At 35.4% G+C, this 16,533-nt stretch overlaps 1 protein-coding gene across 1 annotated transcript in view; it reads left to right on the top strand.

The window, feature by feature from the left end:
- DNAJC1 (DnaJ heat shock protein family (Hsp40) member C1) overlaps positions 1 to 16,533 on the top strand; it is a 204,095-nt gene that overhangs the window by 101,296 nt on the left and 86,266 nt on the right. The window contains exon 8 of the mRNA XM_041765812.1: positions 5,206 to 5,369. Within this exon, the coding sequence (XP_041621746.1) occupies positions 5,206 to 5,369 (164 nt within the window). The remainder of the gene's footprint in view (positions 1 to 5,205; positions 5,370 to 16,533) is intronic.

The raw sequence follows: 16,533 nt of genomic DNA, 5'->3' as shown, positions 1-16,533 counted from the left end.
TTCTTGAGGAATAGTTAGGAGTCTGGAGAGTATTAAAATGAGGTTAGAGAAATGATGAATGGGGTGGGGATAGGAGGCATAAATCACTGAGAGCCTTATACTGTAAGAACTTGACTTTTAGTCTGACATGGGAAGTCCTAGGAAGATGGAGCAGAGGAGTGACATGATTTGATACATGTTCTAAGAAGTCTGACTGTGAGGCTAAGAACACACTGAAACAAGGACTTGAAACAAGGAGACCAACCAGTTGGGAGCTGTTTTAGTAATCCAGACAAGAGGTGGTGATAGCTTGGATCAGGGTGATAAAAGTGAAGAAATGGAATTCTTAATGTATTTTCGAAATTAGCGACAAGATTTCCTACTAGATTTCTTACAGGATGTAAGGGAGAAAGGGGAGTTGATGACTCCAAGGTTTAGGACCCCAGTAGGTCAAAGGAATGGGAGCTACACTGGAAAAAGCAGGTGGAAGTGAAGGGAGTTTTATCAAGAGCTTAGTTTAGCACATAGTTCCCTCTCTCCTTAATATTTAGAGCACATTGGGCTGCCCAGGTGGCTCAGCAGTTTAGCGCTGCCTTTGACCCAGGGTATGATCCTGGGGACCCGGGATTGAGTCCCACGTAGGGCTCCCTGCACGGAGCCTGCTTCTCCCTCTGCCTGTGTCTCTGCCTCTCTCTCTCTCTCTCTCTCTCTCTCTCTCTCTGTGTGTGTGTGTGTGTGTGTGTGTGTGTCTCATGAATAAATAGATAAAATCTTTAAAAAAAATATCTAGAGCACATTCCTGTATAAGTCAAGATTTAATTTCTGCACCTGTACTGTGAGTTAGGTAGAGCAGATATTTCATTTTATAGGTGGAGACTTAGCGATAAATCATGTGAAGTAAATACTAATGTATTGGCAAGTGACAAAAGATACAGAATCTAGTTTTTCTGACTTGTTTTCTCACTTTTCTACCAGTATTCATATTAATGACATGATTTCAAAACTCCTTACCATTCTGATAACTTTTCTGATATAATCTAGTTTTTCAGTTCCATATTTTAAGTATAGTGCTCAAAACTGATTTAAAAACTTCCTTCCTTTTCCTCTTCCAAGTTCCATTTCATTAATATCTGTTGCACTATTGTCTGAGCATTTCCAAAGAGAAATTCTCTGTGTCTGCTAGAAAAAGAAGGTAATAAGTTAAGATGTTATAACTTTGCTCAGTTTAAACTCTTCTCCACTGTTTTCAAAACCATAGAGGTACAAGTGTTAATCAAGACCTGAAGAATATCTGCAGGTTCATGATCAAAGAGCCCAAATTACTATTCAGCAAATGTGTCTTAGCATAATAAACACTTTTGCAATGTGTGACAGGAAGTATTTGATCTAAGTAGCTAACTCATTAGTTGAATTGTTTAGTGTCAGTTTCCAAGTATATGAAAAGACAGGCTACTTATGCCAGAGTTTTTTGTTTTTTTGGTTTTTGTTCCTCTACCCGAACTCTGTGTTGTTTTGTTGAATGAAAGCATCAAATGGAAGGACTCCCTTAGGATGATATTTGGCTCATTTCTTATTCCTTTGACAATCATGTTGAATAAATTTTTCTTTTGAAAGGAAACCATTTCTCTCTTCAGTCACTAGACACTTAATGTGTTATGGGTTTGTTTTACTTCCCTTTTTAAATTTATTTTGGATTTTGTTGTTTGGTTGGTCAGTTTTTGTTTCTAGCCTTGGTCAGGCTTGTCATTAAGAATCAACCTATCTTGGGGATCCCTGGGTGGCGCAGCGGTTTGGCGCCTGCCTTTGGCCCAGGGCGCGATCCTGGAGACCCGGGATCGAATCCCACATCGGGCTCCCAGTGCATGGAGCCTGCTTCTCCCTCTGCCTGTGTCTCTGCCTCTCTCTCTCTCTCTGTGACTATCATAAATAAATAAAAATTTAAAAAAAAAAAAAAAAAGAATCAACCTATCTTGGGACACCTGGGTGACTCAGTGGTTGAGCCCCTGCCTTCGGCCCAGGAGTCTTAGAGTCCTAGGATTGAGTCCCACATCAGGCTCCCTGGAGCCTGCTTCTCTCTCTACCTATGTTTCTCTCTCTCTCTCTCTCTCTCTCATGGATAAATAAAATCTTAAAAAAAAAAAAAAAAAAAAAACAATCAATCTATCTTAACCTGAAGCCCATAACTTACCAAATTTCAATAATAATTACTTTTCTAGCAAAAATACTCTGTATTCTTTATTTAACTCAAAATTTTCCTTATAAGATTCATCATGCTGCTAAAAAAAAAAATCTTAGATTTGTTTTTCTTGGATGAACTATATATAAGGATATGTTTATTAACACCAAAATTCATAGCTGGGCCCATACTAATTACATGCAGTTTATTAAAACTAGAAATTTGCAGGAAAGATGAGGGTAGTTAACAAATAGAGGTCTTCTTTTTCACTTAGACATGTTTTGAAAACACGTTTTTATTTTTAATATATATGAAAAATTTTGTCAAATGCAAAATGTTGGATGCTACAGTCTTAGCCCTATATTATTAAAGTAGCGAGAAATCAATGAATATTTTAAGCTGTGGTTTGTTTATTGGTTTCAAAAATTGTATTTTCAGAGTTATGTTTTGTAATGTTTAAATTTTGTTTTATATTTATATCTACAACTTTGTAAAACATTCATATACATATACATTCATTTTTATTATTTATTTTTTACTGAGATGTTCCTCCTCTTTTTTAAAAAAACTTTATTAGAGGGGGGAGGGAGCATGAGGTAGGGGAAGGGACAAAAGGAGAGGAAGAAGCAGACATCCCATTGAGCAGGAAGCCCAGTACAGGACTCCATCCCTAGAGATCATGACCTGAGCTGAAGACAGACTCTTAACTGAGGGAGCCATCCAGGCGACCCCCATCTCTTTTGCTTCATTGTCTCTATGCTTTTATTTCTGGGGGAATTGCTGGAGAGATTTTTTTTTTTTTTAATTTTAATAGGTTCTCTTAGATCACTTCCCAAAAGGCTGTAATGTAATAGTTCACATTTCTACCACCAATGTAGAGATGGCCCTTTCCCTACCAACAGTATCTTTTATTAGATTTTTAGATTTCTGCTCATATAATAGATATAAAATCATATCATGTTATTACTTCAGTTTGCATTTCTCTAAGCTTTTTTTTTTTAAAGATTTTATTTATTTATTCACGAGAGACAGAGAGAGAGAGGCAGAGACACAGGCAGAAGGAGAAGCAGGCTCCACGAAGGGAGCCCAATGCGGGACTCTATCCTGAGACCCCAAGATCACACTCTGAGCCAAAAGCAGACAGACGCTCAACTGCTGAGCCCCCCAGGCATCCCAATTTCTTTAAACTTTAGAGGGTGTATCTTGTTTCCTGGCCACTTGGATTTGTTCTTTTGTGAACTTTGCCCATTTTTGGGGGGGTGGTGTTTAACATCTCTTTAAATGTTTTGTATTATCAGTCTTCTGTTTGTATTCTAAATTGTAAATATCCTTTTCAAATATATTAATTCTCTCATGATTTGTTTATTCTCTCCTTTATCTTTTATAGCATCTGTGTTTCAGTCTCAGTTAAGATTTCCTTATCCTTTAAATAATACAAGGAGTATTTTAGATTTTTTTCACAAGATGTTTATTGTTTGGGTTTTTTAAGTCAAGGGTTTCTTTTTAAGATTTTATTTATTTAAGAGAGAGAGAGAAAAAAAAAACTACAAGCAAGAGGAGGGACAGAGAGAGAGGAAGAAGCAGGCTCCCCACTGAGCAGGGAGCCCAACATGGGGCTTGATCCCAGAACGCTGGGATCATGACCTGAGCCTAAGGCAGATGCTTAACCGACTGAGCCACCCAGGTTCCCCCTCAAGGCTCTTATCCAACGGGGATTTATTTTTGTGTATTGTGTAAGATTATGTCCAGTTTTCTTTCAAATGTATATTCAGTTGTGCCAGCATAATTTATTAAATCCTTTTCCCATTGAATTGAAATGTTTATGGATTCTTTGTTCTAGAAATTATTCCTATGACAATATTGTATTAATTTTACTACATCAGCATTATAGAATATGTGAACACACATGCACACACAATGGTGAAATATGGTTATAAGAAATTTGACTATATGGAATTTGACTATAGCAATTAAGAATGGAGTAGCTTCTTAATACTGACACTGTAATCAAAACAGATTTAATGAAGGGGCCATTTGATAGCCATCCATTGATAACTACCCCCGATGCCATCAGATTACATTTTGCACTTGTTAAAATATTGAAAAGATGAATGTATATACTATTTATCAGGAGCCACTTTTGCACCAAGTAGTATATTAAGGTTTATAGTTTTCTGCACATCAATTTTATAAGATTAGATTTAGCTGCCTTTTACAAATGAGAAAATAGACATTTGTTCTAAGGGTTAAGTTACTTACCCAATATTATGTCACTATTATGACTGAGTTCTTTTCATGTAAGAAATGTTTCATAAAAAGTACTTTGAAAACTAAAGATATATACAAACTGATAGAGTGGTTATATTGTGATCATCATCTCATTGTGAGTATCTGTGAGTTTCATTTAAAAACAATGCAGTAGCTAATGCACAATAAAACACCTAGCTATTTATAGCAAAACAATTGTAATTTTTTGTAATGTCCTCACCCACTTCTTCACTCCCACACTTGCCTCTAACAACGACCAATCTGTTCTCTGTATCTATAAGCTGGGTTTTGGGGGAGGGGGGTGTTTGGTTTTTGTTTGGCTTTGTTAAGGTTCCCCATATGAGAGAGATCACATATTTGTCTTTCTCTGACTTATTTCACGTAGCATGATGCCCTTGAGGTCCATCCATATTGTTGCAAGTGGCAAGATTTCATTCCATTTTATGACTGAGTTATATCCCATTGTATATAATTCTGTTTTGGGGCACCCCCGGTGGCGCAGCGGTTTAGCGCCGCCTGCAGCCCGGGGTCTGATCCTGGAGACCCAGGATCAAGTCCCACGTCGGGCTCCCTGCATGGAGCCTGCTTCTCCCTCTGCCTGTGTCTCTGCCTCTCTCTCTCTCTGAATAAATAAATTTTAAAAAATACTTATATAAAAAAAATTCTGTTTTGATGAAAGAACAATATTTATGTTTTTTCTAGATACAGTGTATGAATAAAATGTTAAAAATTCTTTTTTTATTCTTAAGAAATCCCAATAATTCTCTTAAACATTTTTTTAGAACAGAAGAAAGTTAAAGTAAAAAAACCAAAACCTGAATTTCCTGTATATACGCCTTTAGAAAGTGCATATATTCAATCTTATGATCATGGAACTTCTATAGAAGAAATTGAGGAACAAATGGATGATTGGCTGGAAAACAGAAACAAAACACAGAAAAAACAGGTAAATAAACTTTTAAAAATCTCTTTTACTTAAGTAAAATACAGAAAAGGACATAAAATATAAAAATATACAGCTCAGTGAATTGTCACAAGGTGAACCAAGTTAACTGTTGCCAAGATCAAGAAGATATGTAGAACATTGCCATTGTCCAGAAGCCTCCCTCATTCTTCTTCCTGGTTTCTACCTTCCTTTCCTTCCACAAAGATAAAAATATCCTAACTTCTAACATCATAGATTAGTTTTACCTGCTGTTTGAAGTTTCTAAATGGAATCTCCTGTTTTAGTCCATTCAGGCTGCTAGAACAAAAATATAATAGACTGGGTGGCTTAAACAACAAACATTTATTTCTCACAGTTCTGAAGACTGGGAAGTCCAAGATCAAGACGCCGGCAGATTCGGTGTCTGGTGAGGGCACTCTTCCTAATTCATAGACAGCAGTCTTCTCGCTGTGTCCTCACATGGCAGAAGAGGTGAGAGAGCTCTCTGGGGTCTCTTTTATAAGGGCACTAATCCCATTCATGAGGTCCACCCTCATGACCTAATCATCTTCCAAAGGCCCTACCTCCTAATATCATCACATTGGGGGTTAGGATTTCAACATGATTTGGGGGGAACACAAACATTCAGTCCATAACACATTCCATGTGTACTCTTTTGCATCTCCTTCCCTCCATTTGGCATTGTATTTGTAAGATTTGTCCGTTATTGTGTATAGCAGTAGGTTGTTCATTTTCATTAATATGTACTAGTTCATTTAGAAATATAGCAGAATTTTTTTGTTAAAAGTTTGCATTTTTTCCAGTTTTTGGCTACCATAAATAATTTTCCCGTGAACGTTATTGTACTTTTAGTATACATATGTGTAAATTTCTATTTTGGGAGTTAAGTTGCAGGTCATTGCTCAACTTTACTTGTAAACAGTTTTTTTAAATGTTGTTATCAATTTATACTTCAGCAGCAGGATATGAAAATTCCAGTTACTCTACATTCTTGCCAACACTTGGTCAAGTCTTTTATATTTTAACCATTCTGGTAGGTATAAAGTGATATCTAATTATGAATTAATTTGCATATTCTTTGATCAATAAGATTGAATGAACCCCTTTGCTTACATTTATTGGACACTGATATTCTCCTATGTGAAGTATCTTTTCAAGTCTTTTTTTATTGAGTTGCCCATGTTTTCTCAAATTGATTTGTAAAGAGTTCTTTATATATTTCATAAACAGATCTTCTGCACATATTTTATCCCATTCTGGCCTGCCCTTTCACTCGCTTAATGGTATCTATTGATGACCAGAGTTACTAATTTCAATCATACTTTTCCTTTCCTTTCCCATATTTGGTGTTTTTGTGTTTTGTTTAAGAAATCTTTTCCTACCTCAAAGTCATAAAGATAATACTACAAACCTTCATGTTCTGTTTCTCACATTTAGATCAATAATCTCCTGGAATTTATTTTTGTGTTTGGGGTGAAATAATGTTTAAGTGTAATTTTTCTTCAAAAGTTTTCCAAATCAGTTGACTCACTTAATAAAAATACTGCTTCCTGCAGCTCTACAAATACTGTCTTTATCACAAAACAAGTGTTTATAAATGTGTGGGTCTGTTTTCAGGCTTTCTACTTTGTTCTGTTAATCTACTTGTGCATCTTATGCCAATACCATATAGTACTAATTACTGTAACTTTATAATAAGTACCTGGTGCAATAATTTTCCAGCTCAGTTCCCCTTCTATAAGGTTGCCGATTTGTGTTTTCATATAAATTTTTAAAGTAGCTTGTCATTTTCCACAGATTATTCAGCTGAAATACTCAACTTGGAGTATATTGAATATATATACATTAGTTTTGGAAGAATTGACATCCAGACAGGATTGATCCTAAAAACCATTAATAAATCCATTCATTTACATTTTTAAAAAATTGTAATGTGATGCAACTTTTCGTGTTTTCTATTTATATGTTATACATTTTTTTTTCTTTTGTGCTATTTAGAATCTCTAATACATATAGAATAAAAGTGATGATAACAATTTCCAAAATCAAAAACTTCCATCACTAGGGCAGTCTGGGTGGCTCAGCGTTTTAGCACCGCCTTTGGCCCAGGGTGTGATCCTGGAGAACTAGGATCAAGTCCCATGTCAGGTTCCCTGCATGGAGCCTGCTTCTCCCTCTGCCTGTGTCTCTGCCTCTCTGTCTGTCATGAATAAATAAATAAAATCTTTTAAAAAAAAATTCCATCACTGAAACCTTTTATTTCATCATTGAAATTATTTATTAAAATTTTATTTCATTATTAAATATGTATGTTGCTAGCTTTTTATACAATTTTGAGATATATTTCACATAAAATTCACCATTTAAAAGTGAAGCCTACACTTTAGTGGTTACTTAGTCTCTTTTCTATGTTGTGCAACTATAACTGGTATCTAATTTGAGAACTTTTTCATCACACCAAAAAAAGTAAAATAACCATCTCCCTGTTAGCAGTTAGTTCCAATTCTCAGCTTTCCTCTTCCATGACAACCACTGATCTACATTCTGTCCCTATGGTTTTGCCTCTTGTAGACATTCCATGTAATTAGAATAATGCAATATGTGCTCTTTTGTGTTTGGCTTCATATAATGTTTTCAAGGTTCATCCATGCTGTAGCATTTAACAGTATTTCATTTCTTCTTATAGTTGAATAATATTCCATTGTATCGATCTATCACACACTGTTTATCCACTCAACAGCTAATATACTGGTTGATTTTGGTTGATTTTCCTTTTTGGCTGTGATAAAAGATGTTGTGGACATCCACATAAGGGTCTTTGTATAAACATTTTCTTTTCTTTTGTTTTCCTTAGTTGAACATATTTAAAATAGATTCAGAGCTATCATCTAGAAAGTACATTGATCTTCCTCAGGCACGATTTCTATTTCTTTATTCCTTTGTATGGCACATACTCCCTTTTTTTCTTTACAGGCCTTGTAATTTTTGTTGTTGCTATTGAAGATACTATGAATATTATAAGTTGGCAACTTTGGAAACCAGATTCTCTCTCCTTTCTAGGATTTGTTGTTATTTGGTCTAATTGTAGCTGTTTGTTTAGTGGTGTTTTTTTTTTTTAACTAATTTTATGAAGTCTGTATTTTTTTTTTTTTTTGTCATATGTGGCTGCTGAATTCTGTTTCATTAGCATAGTGATCAGCTAGTAATTGGACAGAGTTTCCTTAAATGCCTAGAGCCCAAAATTCTTCCAGTCTTTGCCATGATTTCTGTGTATGTATTGGAGATTGCCTTCCATACTCAGCCAAGCAGTTTACAACTCTGCCTTGCCCTTTACCTTCTGTTTCCAAAGACATTCAAGGTCATCAGCTAGTGAGAACCTTTATTGTTTTCAGGTCTTTTCTGAGCATCTCACAGCCCTGAACATGGCACATGGAATTCTAGATTCCCCGGAATGTCAGAGCATCTCATTCCTCAGCCTTTCCTTCCAAGCTTTTTGATTAATCTGTTGTTTTCCCAACTGTTTTCTGTCACCTCAGTCAGCAGTAGTTAATATACTAGCTTGTAAGAGGTTTCAACAAATGCCTCCAGGGAAGCAGCTTTAGAATTAGACCAGCTTTGATTTAAGAAAAATAAAGACAAGCTTTTTGAACCAGTAATCCAGGGAGCCCCACCAGACAGGTTAGAACAAATAATTGTAATTCTTCACAAATTAGCTCACTCTGCTCCTGCCTGGATTAGAAATCAGTTATTATTTTTACAGGCAGTGAGGAGCTGTGGAATAGGGGGTAATAAGGGGTACAGGCAGTGAGGAGCTGTGGAATAGGGGGTAATAGGGGGGTACATTCAGGCAGTGAGGAGCTGTGGTCCGTGCCGCAGTTTGCTGTGCTTTTTTTTAATTGAAGTATAATTGATATACAATGTTATATGTTATGTAAACATAGTATCATGTCATGCACAAATAATGAGTTTTACTTATTACCTATTTGGATGCCTTTTATTTCTTTATATTGTCTGATTGCTGCAGCAGGGACTTCCAGGACTATGTTGAATGAAAGAAGTGAGAGAAGCTCCTATTTAGGGTGGTACATATATATATTTACATTGGCTATAACCTCTCATTGGGTTTATTCTTTTATCTTTATGTAATGCCCTTCTTTGTCACTTGCTGCAGTCTTTCTTTTAAAGACTGTTTTGTCTGATATAAACATTGTTATCCCAGCTTTTCTTCACTTCCATTTGTATAGTATATATTTTTCTGTCCCTTCACTTTCAGTCTGTTAAGTCTGAAGTGAGTCTCTTATAGGCAGCATCTAGCTGAGTCTTGTTTTTTAATCCATATAGTCACCCTAGGTCTTCTTATTGGAACATTTAGTCTATTTACATTTAAAATAATTATTGATAAGTATATATTGCTGTTTTGTTCATTGTTTTCTGATTGTTTTTGTAGTCTTTTGCTTCCTTCTTTCTCTCTTCCTTATAATTTGATGGCCTTCTTTAGCATTATACTTTAATTCTTTTCCTTTATTTTTTGTGTATCTCTTATGAGTTACAGATTTCTGGTTACTATCAGGTTCATATATAGTATCTTATATATATTGCAGTGTATATTAAATTGATGGTGGCGGGCACCTGGGTGGCTCAGTGGTCGAGCATCTGCCTTTGGCTCAAGTTGTGATCCCAGGATTCCTGGGATCGAGTCCCACACCAAGCTCCCTATGGGGAGCTTGATTCTCCCTCTACCTATGTCTCTGCCCCTCTCTCTCGCGCTCCCTCTCTGTCTCTCATGAATAAATAAATGAAATCTTTAAAAAATAATTAATTAATTGGCTTAAGTTCGTACATGTTCTAAAATCACTAAATTTTTATACTCCCACATTTTATGTATATGATGTCATATTTTATTTAAATCTTTTTATTTTGTGTATCCCTTGATTAGTTTTTGTAGATATAGTTAATTTTACTACTTTTGCATTTTAACCTCTGTACTGGCTTTATAAAATGATTGATTATATTTACTATATGTTTGCTTTTACCTGTGAAATTTTTTCCTTTCATAAATTTCTTCTAGTTAAGGCCATTTCTTTCCATTTAAAGATTTCTTTAACATTTCTTTTAAGGCTGGTTTAGTGGTGATGAACTTAAACTTTTGTCTGGCAAACTATCTCTCCTGTTGTGAATGATAACCTTACAAGATATAGTGTTCTTGGTTGTAGGTCTTTTTTCTTTTCAGCACCTGAATATATCATACCACTCTCTTCTGGCTTGCAAAGTTTCTGCTAAAAAAAATCAGCTGGTAAACTTACAGGGTTGTTTTTTGTTTGTTTGTTTGTTTGTTTGTTTGTTTGTTTGTTTCGGTGCAGGGTGGCGGGGGGCTGGTGGGAAGCACATGGTATGTAACTGTTTTCTCTTACTGCTTTAAAAGTTTCCTCTTTATGACAGAACATGAGAGACTCCTAACTCTGGGAAGCAAACAAGGGGAGGTGGAAAGGGAGGTGGGTGGGGCATTGGGGTGACTGGGTGACAGGCACTGAGGGGGGCACTTGATGGGATGAGCACTGGGTGTTATGCTGTATGTTGGCAAATTGAACTCCAATAAGAAGAAATTTTTAAAAACCCCTCTTTAAACAATAAATGTTGGAGAAGATGTGGAGAAAGGGGAACCCTCTTGTACTGTTGGTGGGAATGTGAACTGGTGCAGCCACTGTGGAAAACTCTGTGGAGGTTCCTCAAAGAGTTAAAAATAGAGCTACCCTATGACCCAGCAATTACTGGGGATTTTCCCCAAAGATACAGATGCAGTGAAAAACTGAGACACCTGGACCCCAATGTTTATAGCAGCAACGTCCACAGCAGCCAAACTGTGGAAGGAGCCTTGGTGTCCATCGAAAGATGAATGGATAAAGAAGATGTGGTCTATGTATACCATGGAATATTCCTCAGCCATTAGAAACAACAGATATCCACCATTTGCTTCAATGTGGATAGAATTGGAGGGTATTATGCTGAGTGAAGAAGGACAAACATTATATGGTTTCATTCATTCGGGGAATATAAATAGTGAAAGGGATTAAAGGGGAAAGGAGAGAAAATTAATGGGGAATATCAGAGAGGGTGACAGAACATGAGAGACTCCTAACTCTGGGAAATGAAGGGGGTAGTGGAAGGGAAGGTGGGCGGGGGTATGGGGTGACTGGGTGACAGGCACTGAGGGGGAGCACTTGACAGGATGAGCACTAGGTGTTATATGTTGGCAAATCGAACTCCAATAAAAAATATTTTTAAAAAAATAATAAAACAAAAATACCCTCTTTTAAAAATTAAAATAAAAAAATTCCCTCTTTAACATTACTTTTTTCCATTTTCATAATATGTCTTGGTATGAGCCTCCTTGGGTTCATCTTGCTGTGGGCTTTGTGCTTTCCAGACCTAGACATCTGTTTCCTTCCCAGATTAGGGAAATTTTCAGATATTATTTCTTTTTTTTAATTTATTTTATTTACTTATTTGAGAGAGAGCACAAGTAGAGGGAAGGAGCAGAGGAAGAGGGGGAAGCAGACTCCACACTGTGCCCAACATGGGGCTTGATCCCAGGATCCTGGAATCATGACCTGACCCAAAGGCAGCCACTTAACCAACTGAGCCACCCAGGCGCCCTTAGCTATTATTTCTTTAAATAAGTTCTCTGCCCTCTTTTCTTTCTCTTTTCCTCCTGAGATTCCTATGAGTGTTATTCTGCTTGATGATATTGAAGCATTCCCTTAACCTATTCTTATTTTTATTATTTTTTCTTTTTCCTTGCTCAGTTTGGTTGCTTTCTATTACCTTTTCCAAATTAATGAACCATTCTATATCTTCTAGTTGGTTTTTGTTTGGGGGAATTTTTTTTTTTTTTTTTTTTTTTTTTTTTTTTTGTGAGGGAGCTCTGGGAGGGGCAATGAGAAAAGGAGAGAGAATCTCAAACCGGCTCCATGCCCATGTGGAGCCTTACTTGAGGCTAATCTCATGACCCTGATCCAGAATCAAGAGTTCAATGCTTTACCAACTGAGCCACCCAGGGACCCCTACATCCTCTGATCTGTCGTTGATTATTTCTAGTGAGTTTTTAATTTCAGTTATTGAATTCTTCAGCTCTGACTGGTTCTTTTTTAATATTTTTTATCTCTTTATTGAAGTTCTCACTGAGTATGTCCACTCTTTTATCAAGTCCAGTATCTTTATGTTCATTACATTAAATTCTGTATAGAAAGATTGTTGTTCTTATAAAGAAATAGCTCATTTGGGGGCACCCCGGGTGGCTCAGTTGGTTAAACCTGATTTCAGTTCAGGTCAATGACTCAGGGTCCTGAGATCAAGTCCCCCATTGGGCTCCACACTCAGCAGGGAGTCTGCTTGAGATTTTCTCTCTCTCTCTCCCCCTCCCTCCCCCCTTCCTCTTCCTCTTCCTCTTCTCCTCCTTCCCACACTCATTCTCTCTCTCTAAACTTAATTAATTAATTAATTTTTTAAAAAGTCAGTTGATTTTCCCAAAATGGTCCTGGAAAGCCTTTGGCTAATTTCCAGAGTTCAGAAAAAGTTGATTCTCATAGTTTTTGCCCACTTTTTTCTTACTTTTATGGAGAAATGGTATTTGGAGTTTCTTACTATGCTATTTTTATTGACATCATTCTAAGTTTTTTAGAAATCTAAGGTCTCTTCCTAGTTTTGTTAAGAGTTTTTATTCATTAAAAATGAATGTTATCAATATTTCTGTGTTAAGGTGAGCATGTGATTTTTTTCTCCTTTGTTAATGAGATGATTTCTATTGATTGATTTTCTAATATTAAACTACCTTACTTTCCTGAAGTGAATCCATTTAATTGTTTTGATTTGACAGTACTTTGTTTTTGTTCTTATGTTTATGAGAGAGATTGGCCTTCTCCTACAAGAAAGAGTGATTTTCTTATATCTTTGCCAGGTTTGATGTCAGTCATGCTGGACTTACATGAAATGCTTCTTCTTTTTTAAATTTTTTTTATTTGAAATAATTTCAGATTCATGGGAAGTTGCAAAGACAGTAACAGTTATTTACCTTTCATCCATTTTTCACTAATGGTTATATCTTCTATACCCACAGTTTAATATCAAAATGTGGAAATTGACATTAGTGCAATGGTTTGTGTATACTTGTATGCCGTTTATCACATATATAGATTTATATATATAAAGATACAGAACTATTCAAGATACAGATCATAAAGATAACTCTCATGCTTCCTTATATCACTCCTATCCCCTCTGCTTTTTGGATTTAAAATATTTAACTACATTTCTCTTGGGTACCTAGAAGTGGAGTTGCTGGGTCATGTGGTAGTTCTAAGTTTACATTTTGAGAAACTACCAAACTCTTTTCCAGAGTGGTTGCACCATTTTACATTTCCCCCAGCAATATATGAGAGATGCTGTTTTTTTCATCTTTACCAGCACTTGATGTCCTCACTATTTTTTTTATTTTAGCTATACTAATAAGTGTATAGTGATACCTCATCGTGATTTTGTTTCCCTAATGACTGTTTATGTTGAATATCTTTTCACTTATCTGTTATCTGTATATCCTCCTAGAATGAAATCTTTGTCTTTTGCCTCTTTTTTAAATTCAGTTGGCTGTTTTTTTTGTTTTTAAAGTTTGAAAGTTCCTTATATGTTCTTAATATATGTCATTTATCAGAAGTTGGGTTGGAAATATTTTCTCCTAGTCTACAACTTTTCATTTTCTTTTTTTTTTTTTTTTTTTTTTTTAAGATTTTATTTATTTATTCATGATAGTCACAGAGAGAGACAGAGAGAGGCAGAGACAGGCAGAGGGAGAAACAGGCTCCATGCACCGGGAGCCCGACGTGGGATTCGATCCCGGGTCTCCAGGATCGCGCCCCGGGCCAAAGGCAGGCGCCAAACCGCTGCGCCACCCAGGGATCCCAACTTTTCATTTTCTTAACGGTATCTTTGGCAAAGCAAAAGTGTTTAATTCTGATAAAGCTCAATTTATTATTTTGGTTCTTTTATGTATTGTGCTTTAGTGCCATGCTCGAAAACTTTTTACTATGCCATAGGTTACAGAGTTTCTCTTGGGTTTTCTTCTGAAAGTTTTATAGTGCTACAGTTTACATTATATATATGATCCACTTTTTTATATTAGGTATGAGATTTAGGCAAATGTTCTTTTTCTTTTACAGTGTCTAATCTACTTATTTCCTTAAAAGACTATCCTTTGTTCTTTATTTCTTGGAAGAGTTACATAAGATTAGAATTATTTCTTCCACAAATATTTAGAAGAAATCACTGGTAAAGTTACCTGGGGGTTCTTGCAGGGATGCTTTTTGAGATCCAACTTTTTTAATACTTATACACTCATTTAGGTTTTATATTTCTTGTGTCAGCTTAAGGTGTATTTTTTCCAAGAATTTGTCTATTTGTTTAACTTACAAAATTTGTCACTATAAAGTTGTTTACTCATTTGCTGTGTAAAGCAGTGCTGTCCAACTGAACTCTATGTGATTATATGTTCAGTATCTGTGCTGTCCAGGATGGTATGTAGCTTTTGAGCACTTGAAATTTTGCTAGTGTGACTAAGGAACTGGATTTTTAATTTCATTACATTATAAATAATTTATATTTTACTTAATAGCTTCATGACCATATTAGCACACATCTGTACGGCCTATAATAATTATCTCCTTTTCTTTGCTACTGTTAGTTGTGTGTTCTTGGTCTCTCGGTCTTTCTCATTATTCTTTTCAGATTTTTGTTATTAGTCTTTAAAAAAAATCGTTTGCAGTTTTTTAGTATATTGTATGCCTATTTTCTGCATCATTATTACTCTTATTATTTCTTTCATTTTATTTCCTCTAATTTGTTATTCTTATCTAACCTGTAAAGATGAAGAGTTACCATATTTTCAATCTTGTAAAATATGCATTAAAGGCTATAAATGCCCCTCATGATGGCTTTAGCTACAAAGTAACACATTTTAACATTTTGTATTTTCATTTATCATTCAGTTAAAAATATTTCTAATTCTTGTGATTGCTTTGTTGTGATTGCTTTGTTGACCATGGACTCTTTAGGACTATATTTCTTAATTTACAAACACTTGAAAATGTTTTAGTTATCATTTTATTAATTTCTTGCTTAATTGTTTTGAGATAAGAAAAGATACTCAATTTCAGTCCTTTGAAATATGTTAAGACTTGCTTTATGGATTACCCTATGGTCAATTATTACAAATACTCCGTGTATTCAAAGAGTTGTGCAATTGTGGATAAGTATTTTATATATGTCCCTTAAAGTTTGTTAATTATGTTTTTAAAACATTTGATTATTATTAGGTTTTATTATGCTTGTTTAACCAATTTTAGTGAGAGTTATGCTCATATCTTCCAATGAGATTATGCATTTATCAATTTTTCCTTAGAGCTCTTTCATATTTGACTTTATATATATATTGAGCCTATTGTTGTCTTTGAGTTTTGAATAATTATATCTTTTTGATAAACCTTTACCATATGAAGTATTTCAACCTATCTCTAGTAATGCTTTTTTTAATTTTTAAATTTTCTTTGTCTCATGTTAATATGGCTATAGCTTTTTTTCTGCTTTATATTTACCAGGTACATAGTTTTTCCATCCTGTTACACTTTTGTTTCCTTATACATTAGATATGCCCCCCGTTTTTTTTGTTTGTTTGTTTGTTTTTTGTTTTTAAAGGTTTTATTTATTTATTCATGATAGAGAGAGAGAGACAGAGACACAGACAGAGGGAGAAGCAGGCTCCATGCAGGGAGCCCGATCCGGGACTCGATCCCAGGTCTCCAGGATCACACCCTGGGCCAAAGACAGGCACTTAAACCGCTGAGCCACCCAGGCTGCCCTGCCCCCTGTTTTTAAAAATTATTTATTTAAGTAATCTCTACGTCCAACATGAGTCTCGAACTCATGACCCCAAGATCAAGAGTCACATGCTCTTAAGATTGAGCCAGCCAGGTACCCCATGATCCTATTACTGTGAAATTTAAAAAATCTAGTCTCACAGTACTAAATTTCTTTGAAGTATTTATTTCATTTTTTATTTAATAAAATCAATGACCCCATTTAATTTACATCTTCTATCTTACTATTTGTTTTTTATGTC

The sequence above is a fragment of the Vulpes lagopus genome, chromosome 8, assembly GCF_018345385.1.
Source record: "Vulpes lagopus strain Blue_001 chromosome 8, ASM1834538v1, whole genome shotgun sequence".
In the NCBI taxonomy this organism is placed as follows: Eukaryota; Metazoa; Chordata; class Mammalia; order Carnivora; family Canidae; genus Vulpes; species Vulpes lagopus.
The sequence above is the reverse complement of the archived record's forward strand: the minus strand, read 5'-3'. Positions and strand labels throughout refer to the sequence as shown.